The sequence below is a fragment of the Ambystoma mexicanum genome, chromosome 9, assembly GCF_040938575.1.
Source record: "Ambystoma mexicanum isolate Mex_15411 chromosome 9, UKY_AmexF1_1, whole genome shotgun sequence".
Classification (NCBI taxonomy): domain Eukaryota; kingdom Metazoa; phylum Chordata; class Amphibia; order Caudata; family Ambystomatidae; genus Ambystoma; species Ambystoma mexicanum.
In genome coordinates, this window is record NC_090931.1 from 1,395,888,712 (window position 1) to 1,395,901,120 (window position 12,409).

General features: G+C 43.5%; 1 protein-coding gene across 1 annotated transcript in view; it reads left to right on the plus strand.

Moving 5' to 3' along the window:
* The first annotated feature begins 298 nt into the window (after window positions 1-298).
* XRCC5 (X-ray repair cross complementing 5) overlaps window positions 299-12,409 on the plus strand; it is a 1,556,689-nt gene continuing 1,544,578 nt past the window's right edge. Inside the window, exon 1 of the mRNA XM_069616805.1 lies at window positions 299-442. Within this exon, the coding sequence (XP_069472906.1) occupies window positions 419-442 (24 nt within the window). The 5' untranslated portion in view covers window positions 299-418. The remainder of the gene's footprint in view (window positions 443-12,409) is intronic.

Below are 12,409 nucleotides of genomic sequence, written 5' to 3' on the forward strand. Positions count from 1 at the left end.
CACCTGTACTTTAAGTAATTCTCACCCCTGATGCACATTATAAACCACCAAAATACACAGAAATACCCCCTACCCAATATTGAGAATCAACATGAGAAAACGTTAAGACTTAACAGAAACCAAATAACAATCAACTATACGAAATGTGCTTTGCAACGGAGGAATCGCTCTCGGATGCCTTGCCTTCCAGCTCGTGCAAAAAATGATGATGACGTGAACGTTGAAACCCACGTGATGCAGAGCAACCCACGTGATGAATCGGACGTTGAAACCCACGTGATGCAGAGCAGCCCACTTGATGAATCGGACGTTGAAACCCACGTGATGCAAAGCAGCCCACGTGTCGAGGTGGAGGCGGAGTGTTGCTAATGCCCGTTTCTCGAATTGGAACTAGAAAACTACCCTCTACGAAACGCTCATGTCTTTTTCCAGACAGCATCGGGTGAGTGCATGCGATCCAGCTCTTGTAGTGAATTTTATATGCATTTTTTTTCTTTGCAACCTCTAGGAATGCACGTTGAAGCTGTAATTCCTTGTGTTGCACTTATCACTTGTTGAAATTAAATATTGCAAGTACGTGATTTTCTAAACATCTGGTTTTGAAATTACACTGGGCAGCCTGTTGGCATAGACGCAGTAGCTGCTCCAAAGCTCATTTACTGTATGGTTCAGGCTCTGCAATGCCTGCAGAGGCAGTAACTGCTGTGCAGCTACACACAGACCCTGTACATATATAATATTACCTGAACAGGCTAAGGCTCGCAGACGCAGTAACTGCTGTGCAGCTACTACACAGACCGTGCTCTGGTGTAAGTGACTACATATCTAATAATACCTGCACAGGCTAATGCTCGCAGACGCAGTGACTGCTGTGCAGCTACTACACAGACCGTGCTCTGGTGTAAGTGACTACGTAACTAATAATACCTGCACAGGCTAATGCTCGCAGACGCAGTGCCTGCTGTGCAGCTACTACACAGACCGTGCTCTGGTGTAAGTGACTACATATCTAATAATACCTGCACAGGCTAATGCTCGCAGATGCAGTGACTGCTGTGCAGCTACTACACAGACCGTGCTCTGGTGTAAGTGACTACATATCTAATAATTCCTGCACAGGCTAAGGCTCGCAGACGCAGTGACTGCTGTGCAGCTGCTACACAGACCCTGGACATATATAATAGTACCTGCACAGGCTAATGCTTGCAGATGCAGTAACTGCTGTGCAGCTACTACACAGACCCTGTACATATATAATAGAACCAGCGCAGGCTAATGCTCGCAGATGCAGTAACTGCTGTGCAGCTACTACACAAACCCTGTACATATATAATAGTACCAGCACAGGCTAATGCTCGCAGACACAGTAACTGCTGTGCAGCTACTACACAGACCCTGTACATATATAATAGTACCAGCACAGGCTAATGCTCGCAGACACAGTAACTGCTGTGCAGCTACTACACAGACCCTGCTCTGGTGTAATTGACTACATATATAATAAAACCTGCGCAGGCTAATGCTCGCAGACCCTGCTCTTGGTGTAAGTTACTATATATAATGCCTGTGCCAGATAATGCTCGCAGACACGGTATGTGCAGCTACTACACATACCGTGCTCTGGTGTAAGTGACTACATATCTAATAATACCAGCACAGGCTAAGGCTCGCACAGGCAGTGACTGCTGTGCAGCTGCTAGACAGACCCTGCTCTGGTGCAAGTGACTACATATGTAATACCTGCGCAGGCTAAGGCTTGCAGACGCAGTAACTGCTTAAAGTGCAGCTACTACACAGATCCTGTACATATATAATAATACCTGCGCAGGCCAATGCTTGCAGACACAGCAACTGCTGTGCAGCTACTGCATAGACCGTGCTCTGGTGTACGGTGCTCTGTTGTAAGTGACTACATATATAATAAAACCTGCGCAGGCTAAGGCTTGCAGACGCAGTAACTGCTGTGCAGCTACTACACAGACCCTGTACATATATAATAGTACCAGCAGAGGCTAATGCTCGCAGACGCAATAACTGCTGTGCAGCTACTACACAGACCCTGCTCTGGTGTAAGTGACTACATATATAATAAAACCTGCGCAGGTTAATGCTCGCAGACGCGGTAACTGCTGTGCAGCTACTACACAGACCCTGCTCTTGGTGTAAGTTACTATATATAAAATACCTGTGCCAGATAATGCCTGCAGACACGGTAACTATTGTGCAGCTACTACACAGACCGTGCTCTCGTGTAAGTGACTACATATCTAATAATACCTGCACAGGCTAAGGCTCACACAGGCAGTGACTGCTGTGCAGCTGCTACACAGACCCTGCTCTGGTGCAAGTGACTACATATCTAATAATACCTGCTCAGGCTAAGGCTCACAGACGCAGTAACTGCTGTGCAGCTGCTACACAGACCCTGCTCTGGTGTAAGTGACTACATATATAATTATACCTGCGCAGGATAATGCCCGCAGAGGCAGTAACTGCTGTGCAGCTACTACACACATCTGCTCTGTTGTGACTACATATATAATAATACCTGCGCAGGCTAATGCCCGATAAAAGGCAGTAACTGCTGTGCAGCTACTACACAGACCCTGCTCTGGTGTAAGTGACTTTCACAAAGTGTTTGTGTAGGGGTGATGGAGTTCTTTCTATGAATTGTTTGCCGATTCTTGCGGCGTAGTAGTGTTTCTTTTTTTGCTTTAAGGACTGTTGCTTTGCACAGTTTGAGTTGTCTTTGGTATTTTATTTAGTCTTGTCTGGTGTATTGTTCTCTCCGTTTTGTTTCCATTTTGCGGTTGTTTTTTTGGTGTTTTTTCAGTTCTTCTGTGAACCAGTTTTTTGGGTGGTGTAGCTTTGAATGTTTTAGCTGTTGCTAATTGGTCAATGGCCTTGGTAATACAGTTGTTGAGTGTGTCTTCTGTTGTATCTATGTTTGTATCGGTGGGATCTCTTTCACCTAGGTTGTCGTGGTGGGTTGATAGCATGGCGGCCTCGTCCGCTAGTTTTGTTGCAAAGTTGGGGTTGTAAGAAGATGGTCTGTATGTAGATCAGTAGGAATACTATGTTGGATTGGTCTTTGAGTTCTATCTTGATTAGGAGGGATTCCTAGTCTTCCGCATTGGTTGTGATGATTCGAGATGCTCAGGTGTGTTTTTTGTGTATAATTGCGATTCCACCTCCTCTTCGGTTTTCTCTGTTGGCGTGTATTAATTTATAATTGTCGGGTATTGCTTCGTTCGCGATGGCTTTATAGTTGTCTGATAGCCAGGTTTCTGTAAGGAAGAGCACGCCTGTGCCTCCTTCGCTTAGGTCATTGGTTTCTGTTGAGTGTTTTGCCATGGATCTAATGTTGAGGAGGCTGCAGTGTAGTTTGCTGGATTTCCCTTTTGTGTTGTTGTTGTTAGTATTGCTTGTTCTTACCAGTGTGTTAGTTGGGTTTCCATTCCAGGTGGCTTTTTCCTGGTTGAGTCTTTTGGGTGGGCTGGTTCTTTGTTGGTCTGTCTCTTTGTCGAGTAGACCGATAAGGTTTATGGTGGGGTTGGTTCGTTTCCGGGTGGTAAATAGGGTCGCTACCCCTCTGTTGTTCCAGTCTTGGTGATATAGGGGGTGTAGAGTGAGTGTGATGGTTTCCAATTTGTTCCTTGTTCTGGTTGGGGTATTGTCCATGGTGGAGACCGGGTTGGGATGGTTTATTAGTTGTCATCCGTTTGGTGTCCTGGTTGGGTCTGTATTTGTGAAGCTTGTTGGCTGTCGATTCATTGTTGCTGTGCTGTTTTTGTTTACCACGTTGTCGTATGTGGACAGGTAGCAAGCATTGTAGTCTGTCTTTGCTCTATTATTTGTATGTCTCTTGGGCCATCTCAGATGTTTGTCGAGTTTTTTGGGGTTGTGGGATCATGCTGGTCTGTGCTTTCTCGGAAGGGTTTGGGATTTCTTATTATTTCTATTGTCTTTTCTGGCTTCTTAGTCTTTCTTGTGGCGAGGCATGATGCTTGGGTTGTGTTCCTTAGTGGGCGTCCTCTTTCGATTGGTGTTTTTCATGGTTTTTTGGGTTTAGTCTTTGCTGTTTGTGGTTTGTTGTTGCTTGTATTTGGTAGGTTGTGGGTAGTTGATGGGATTTTGTGGTTCCGTTTGTTTATTGCTTCTTTCTTTTTTGGATCCTTTTCTTCTGATTTATTTTATCCTGGAGGTACTTTCCAAAACTTTTCACATTTTGCGCAAAGCAAACATGAATATTGTGTGAAGGAGTGCATGTGAATACTGGCATATATTGGTGCAGTCATGTTAGGGAGAATTCTCACTTCTGTGCTAATTCCCTTCAACCTTAGAGACCCCCAGCTCTTTTGCTGGACTTTAGGACTTTTTAATTTTAACCCTGGAGTGAGTGAGACCCTTTTCCCACTGCATCATGTGTTGTGACCTTTGGATTATGTATTTTCACTGTTTTGGGAGTCTGACAAACTCCATATGCATCTACATTTTGTATGGTGACACACATCAACTTCAGTGCAGTGTCACTGAGAAATCCTTTAGATTTCTCATAAGGTTTAAAATACATTTTCTTGTGTGAACTACTGTTCCCAAGAATAGTAAAGAGAAAATGACTTTACTTACCTTTTCTCTTTGTGGGTCCAGCACACACCATTTTATGTGGAGTGCTGGGGGGTTACCTAGTAGCCCCTTATCCTACATTCTCATGTAACATTTGTATGTTGCCCTCCCTACTTTTAAATGACTAGTGGCAGTGTTTTAATTTTTCCTACCATTGTGTTTTTCTACCGCAGGCTGAACCCTCAGCTGCAGTATAGCACCCAGGGTTGACCATTTTATCAAAACGGCCTTTGTCTTCTTTTTTTGCCATTTTCTGTTTGTGAGGTCTTTCTTGGGTTTTACTCTGTGCGTCAAACAGATTGAAGCCCTTTGTTTGTCTTGCCGTTGGCGCACTTCAGCCCTGAGTCCCTGTGAGGGAGGGCCCGAAACTCCCCTGTCCTTTGTCTCTAGGAATGCTTAAATGCAACCAGACCTGAATGGCTGGCTGGCTGGCAGTCCTTTCAGGACAGCGATCCTGATGTGTGATTGACAGCCTAGGCTGTGCATGAATGGGAGAAACCTGCTTAAAAGTCCAGGGTTTTGGGACTAGAGACAGTCGACCACTGGGAGAAACACCCGATGAAGAAACTGTGAACGAAGCTTGCTGCATCCTCCTGGACCTTTGAATTGCCCGGTGAAGCCCTGCTGCTGTGCTGAAACTCCCTTTTCAGACAGAGAAGCTCCGGAATGGACTTCTCCCCTTGGTCTTGTCTTGTTTTTGCATCATTTCATAAAATCTGTTTCAACAGCGTATTTTGACTGAAGAATCTACTTGCTTTGGACTCTTTGTTTCACCGTATCTGTTGTTCAGTTACACACTCAATTTGAATAGGACTTTTACCATTTGCTCAGGGCTGCGCAATCATTTAGAGGTGACAATTTCAAGTGTTTGTATCTATTAGCAGTTTATGAGGTGACTGCTGGTCCCTCTTTCGTGCAGCAACCCAATCTTATTTGGTTTGTAAGGGTCTCATTGACTTTAGTTTGTCTTCTCAAATTTAGTTCTAACCCAGCGCCTCACCACACCGGCACACCTCAATTTTGTTTTACTTTTAGAGTTGATTCAAACTCTGTTTACACAGCTTGCGACCCTACAAGTGATTTTCTAACCAACTCTCTAACTTTGTGCAAGACATTTGATTCTAAGAAGTGCCTCAGCTCCATAGACTGTTTCAAATTGACTTTGGCTGTCCTGGGTCCCTGCAGACTCGTCTAGCCCACTGACTTTGATATGGTTTGTCCCTCATAGGTGGTAACTTGTTTTAGACGGTTACTGCTGGGAAAGGCTTGTCTAGATTTCATTGGAAGATTTATTTGTCCTCGCATATACTGAGAACCTGTTTAACCTTTTTCTTTCCTTTAAACCTTTCCTTTCTGCAACCTCAGAATCTGCAAGTGTGATATGTAAATGCCATTACTGTCCTTGTGATTGAAGTCACCCCATGGTGTAGCAATTGTGTATGAAGCATATCCAAAGATTATCTACTAACTTGCTCTGATTCTGAAAAGTAATTTAAAAGTATATTTACATTGTTACATATATTGCCTTTCTAAAGAACGCATATTTAAAAAATGATGTTAATTAAATAACTATTTATAACTGAAACAATTGAGTGTGTTACTTGGCTACTTGTATTTACAGATTTCATTTGTACAGCTCACAGTTATCCCTCCTTGAGATAGGCCTGGCTGCTCAGTCACACGGCCAACCTGTGTAGTTCAGACCTATACCAAAAGGTGGACTTGCCTAATACCAAGCAGATAAGTGTTGTGTAGTCTAACACAGTGGGACAGCACCAATTCTTACCTAAAAAGTCAGCATGGAAATGTATTGATTGTGAGGGTGCTGGGTTCCTGCTTTTGACTGGGATGGCAAAGGATTCTCACCCAGGGGGTGCATGCTATGTTTAGGCCTCTTTCTTCCACTTTGGCCCCACATAGTCTCAGGCTTTACCCATGCCACATTGGGGATTGTGAGGGTGATGGGTGCCTGCTTTTGACTGGGATGGCAAAGGATTCTCACCCAGGGGGTGCATGCTATGTTTAGGCCTCTGGCTTCTACTTTGGCCCAACATAGTCTCAAGCTTTACACTTGCCACAGTGGGGGATCATTCAGCATAAGTGCAACTAAGCAAAAGCAGAAGGAGAATCTGTATTGGTCCGCATATCATCCTACAAACTCTGATGTTCTGAAGTAATCAGTAAGTCATCCCCAAATCATCAAGAACAAACATGTTTCATGGCAATGCTCTTGAAGTAATCAGCAGGTCATCCCAGAATCATCCCCAAATCATCGGGGACAAACGTGCAATCTCTTGAAGTGATCAGTAGGTCATCCTAAAAGCATCAGGAACAAAGAGTTTTCTAAAATGGGGATAATGTTAGCATATTCATTAAGTCATCCTAAGCTCATCCACCATTCTGAGATATTTGCTGATGACTTTAAGAGCGTGATGACGTCTGATGATGTGGGAATGACTTCTAGTGTAGTTCGATGATCATCAGATGACCCCAGGATGGTCTCTAAAGTCATCCTTTTAGACCAGGGTGGTTCTACCTTTTGTTTTGTGAGGACCTATCCAATTCCTGATCCAGTGGGGAACAGACCTCCACACATAGGGAAAAAAGGAATCCTAGGAGATGCTTATTAAGCTGTAGTGTAATATTTCTTTAAAAAAACGTAATTTAATCCCTGTCTGAGGAAGTGCTGAAGGTGATGGGAAGCTTGCAAATAAATTACTTGGTTAGCCTAATAAAGGTATTGACTTGCTGTTTTCTTTTGGATCAACACTTTGTTCTACCCTTGACTAACAAGGTACAAGCAAACCGAACTTAAAATGTGAAAGATAACACCATGCACCACAGAAAAATGAAGCTAAAGATGTTTGTGGAAAAACAAGCGTAACTTAATATCAACCTCTTTTTGAGCAAATGAGGACAGGAAAATCTGATACCAAGGCGCCTCGTCATCAAAAACCCTCTGACTTCAAAGTACAAAACAAGATTTTCACAACAAATATGCATCGGGACATCGGCAAGAGTAAGAAATTGCTTTATCAGTGTCTTCTTCAAGAACAGATCAAAACTGTCTTTGGCACAAAGCCACTTCACTTAAATTATGTATGGAATGAGTTGCAAGTGTGCAGAAAAAGGCTCAGAGAATCTCTTGTAAAGAAAAAGTTAACAAAAAATGAAGCTTTGAGACAGAGAGTGGGAATCACTGCAGCAGCACATGACAATGTGGGAAAAGAGACGTGTTCCAAAAACAAGACTGTGTTGTCAACCTCTCAAATTGGACCCTAAAAGAGGCAGAAAACTCAGTGGTCTCCAGAGGGCTACCATTCTTCTCTTATTAACCCATTGACAAAATTGAACTGTCCAGTGATCTTGTAGCCTTCTTCAGATGTCTCAGAAGGAATTATTTCATGAGAAACCGGAAGACAGTCAGGACAGCAATGCCAACAACTGGGTAACAAAGACAGAAAGCAAAATTCCAAGTGTGCTCCGGACATTGGGCACAGCCCAAAACAGGATTAAAATATTGAAAGTGTCAGACAGAGTGACATCCGCCACATTGGACAATTGCAGTAAACACTCCTATAACCTGACACCTTCAGAAAGGAGGGATATAACCTCTGTGAACAGCAAGCAGAGTATTCCATTCAAACCTGCGGACAAACAGTGACTAAGTCACAAGCTACTTTCTGACACAAGATACTACAAAAATCTCCAGGAAGACTCAGCCAAACTATATGAAATGGAACTCAGCAAGATCATAAGTAAACTTCCAGATGCCATCCAGGGACATATTCAATTCCTGGTGTTAGATGACTTAATATGTGGTACCTTTTACATTCTCGCCAAGGCACACCAAGACCCACGTGGGACTCCCAATCATCTCTAGATAAGGCACTCTGACTGGGAGCATCTCTAGCTGGCTTAAGACCCTCTTGGAGCTACTCGTAAGAGAGATATCCAGGTACATAGCGGACGCCACTGATCTACTCAACAAGCTGGATAATATAGGCCCTTTCCAAACATCGCATCACTAGCAACCATGGATTTAGAGTCACTTTGCGCAAACATTCCCCCTATCGACGGCTTTGAGGAATGTAAAAATGTTTCTGGCGATCATAACCTGCATGCTGACACTTCTCTCCAAATGATGCAGGCAGCCATAGGTACTTGTATTTAGCCTCAGTATGCAAATGTATTTGTGGCGTGATTACAAACTGATTGCCTTGCCAACTGTTACTGCAGACATTTGAGATATCTGGGCTACAGTGATGATATCCTCCTGCTTTGGGATGCTGGGGATCAGCACCTATCAAGCTTCCACAGAATAATCAATTAATTCCACGTAACCATCAAACAATAACAAATGTTTAGCTACAGACCATAGAATATCGGAAACCAACTAAACGGGCCAGCTATCTGAATAGGTACAGGTTCCACCCAATGCACAGAAAGCATTCTACAATATTCTGCTAAACATTAAGATACAACTGAATATGATCAGACACAAGAGACCAGGATAAATACATACACGTTTTTAGTTCAGACTTCATTGTTGGACCTCTGTTGTTGAGTACAACAACAGAATTGAGAAAGCCAGATTCACAGGGCAACACAGATTCCCCTGGAGCAACCTCTTAGGTTAAACAGCCAATTTTGCTCCTGCTTGTAGCCTAAATGAGCCTGGTTAGCTTGACCCCAATTGCTGCAAGGGGCTCCCTTTGGCTCCTTTGGCCAAATGATGCTGAACAAACCTAATTATATGACATATGACATTGACTCTGTGCGTTTGGGACAGTCTATAAATGAGCATTAGGACACATCTATGACATTTAAAGCATAAGGGGTTATAAATAATGGACAAAATGTTAAGTTTGCATTTTATGTGGAAGTAAAATTTGTGGAACTCTATGGACTAGCCCCTTGTTCGCTAGTGGTAGCTCCTGCTCACTGGTTAATGCTGGATAACCAGGAGCTGCTTTTAGCTCCTGCTTATTCAACCGTACTTTCAATTCCTGATACAATCCAGAGTTGAAAGCCCTGCCCAAGATTGCTAAGGAGCTACAACACATTCTGCAACAAGATGAACATTTGAGAGATGTTTTACCTCAGATGCCCCTTTTTGGTTTCAGGCAGCTAGCCAGCCAATCTGAAGGGTATGATGGTAAGAAGCAAACTACATACAAATGGCACAGGCAATTGAACCATGCCATGCAAATACAAAAGATGCATATCCTGCTCACAAATCAACATTTCGGATGCAATCAAGATAGCCCACACAGGGCAGAACTACAAAATGATGAGGCATTTAACATGTGCATCCAACATAATTTTATGCTTATGTGCATGAAATGCAATGGGCGAGGCTACTGTGTGTGGAAAACTGTTCAACCACTACATCATCGCATGAAACGCTACACAGAGTGTGAAGCAATGCACAAAGGAGTGAGCCCAGTTGCTGAGCATTTTTCGCAAGCAAATCATGCCCTTGATTATCTCAAAATTGCTGTACTCCGGGGTAATTTCAGGAATGACTATTCATGCACATTATTAACACATCAGTCTATATCTCAACTAGCAGACTCTCACTGTTTCCATTCATAGAGATCAGGGGTCACAACATTCCGACCTGACACTTTACATGCATTTTTCTGAAGCCGTTAACAGGCAGCTTACTGATGCTGCACCAACCTTTCTAGGGCATTGGCCTGTTGCCAGACTCCCACTTAGCCCCAGCAGTCCTAAAAAAAAAATAAAAAAAAAAAAGCCAAAGCCCCAGCTTGCCATAGACTTGTGCGGGCCTGTGTCTCAAGCCAGACTCCACCCCTTTCTTCATGATGGTGATGGAACACAATCCCCAATATGGTGTTTAACAAAAAGGTACCATACTGGGTTTCACGAGTCAAAGCCCTGACACATGACTGGTTATTCATCTGCCTTATCAGCTTTTTAGAGGCACAAACCTGATACGTGGATGACTGTGCTACCAGTGATCTTGCAAAGGGACTATCCTGACGTACCACGTTTCAACTAGACTGCACTTATCATGACTGACTGAAACTATCGCACCCACCTCCTGTCTTTCTGAGAGCACTCCAAAACGATGGGCTTTGCTTTGTTTTCGACATTTTAGTTCCACTGACCCATGCTCAACTTAACACAGTGTATTATTCAAACCTTGAATACTGCAATGTATGTATGTGACAAAATAGTCCACAGGCGCCCCTCTGTGAGAACAAACACAGCCCATTGTCCGTACTTTGGGAAGGTACCCACTCTAGAGTTTGCAGCCACACTTTAGCTCACTGTACCTTTCACAGATGGGAAATATCCATGTTCATATCAGTCTTTGTCCCGCAACCCCATAAACACGTGTATGGGGTTGCTGTTGGTATTCTTGTTCAGAAGGGAATTGCCATAGCATTTCAGTGCTGGACTGCCCATGTGGGCGGGACAAAGACTGATATGCAAATGAATATTTTCCACCTGTGAAAGGTACAGTGAGCTAAAGTGTGGTTGCAGACTCTGAAGTGGGTACCTTCCCAAAGGACAGGTCAATGGACCGTGTTCTTTCTCGAAGAGGGGCACCCATGTACTTTTTTTTTTCTCCATGTTTAAGGGACTTGGGTTTAATCACCCTAAGTTTCCTAGGGTCATCCAGACATGGACCCCTTGCTCACTGTGCTCAGAGATACATAGGGTAATAAAAAGTGTCCCAAACTTGAAAGAACTTTGTTTGAAGTGCATGCCTATTTTAGAGTATTAACTTTATTTATAGTTATCACTGTGTAAAGGTACCCCTTCCATGGGGTTTAAAGCCAGGTAGTGATGGATACAGGATACAGGATTTGGGAGAGGACTTCTTAGGACTCCCCAAGAGAAAGTCTATGAGAAGGTTGCATAAAGCACTCTTAGTGTTACTTTTGCGTCCCTCCCCTCACTCTTTCTCATACAGTGCTTCTTTCTATTTCGTCCACGTTGTCTCCATCTGTTTATCAGGCTATTTTGCCATTCATACTCCTTTCATCTTCCTCTTTTCAACTTTGCCTTCATCCCTTGCTCTCTCCCTGTTGTGTCCCTTCACTTGGTCTCTATTCTTTTCTCTCACTCCATCTCACATCCCTTATGATTCTCTCCCTCTTCCCATTACTTTCTGTGCTAGGGAATTTCTTTGACCCCCTCTGCCCCCCTCACTGTTTCTCTTTCGGCCTGCTTTGCTCTTATTCACTCCTCCCTTTTCTCTCCAGTTCACCCTCACTCGTTCCCTGTCCATCTACTGATTCTACCTCCCATTTTACTCCGGCTTCCCATCATTTTCTTCTTTTTCTCCTCTCCCCTTTGAAACATTCTCTTCTCTTTCCATTTCTGTCACCTTTTTCCCCTCTTTGTTTCCTCTTTTGCTTTTCCCCCATTTCCATATATTTTCTATAGCTCATTTGTTGCATCTTCCACTCTCCTGTTTTTTTATCTCGTTTTTCCCCTCGTCCCTTCTCTTATCATTTCTTAATTTTCATTACCCCTCCATCCGTTTGTCTCCCCAAACCATTTTTTATTTTCATTGATATGATATGATGTGGCATTTATAACGCGCCTATACACAGGTGTTTCAAGGCGCGACGAGGCAAGGGAGGGGAACAGAGGGAAGACAGACAACGATCCTACTAGGCCAGTTGTCATTCAGATCGCGTGGGAAGGGGAGGGAGGAGACGTGCGGGGGGAAGGGGGAGAGGACCGTGCAGTACATGGGATAAGAAAATAAATAAACCACATTGACTTTGTCCCCTTCATT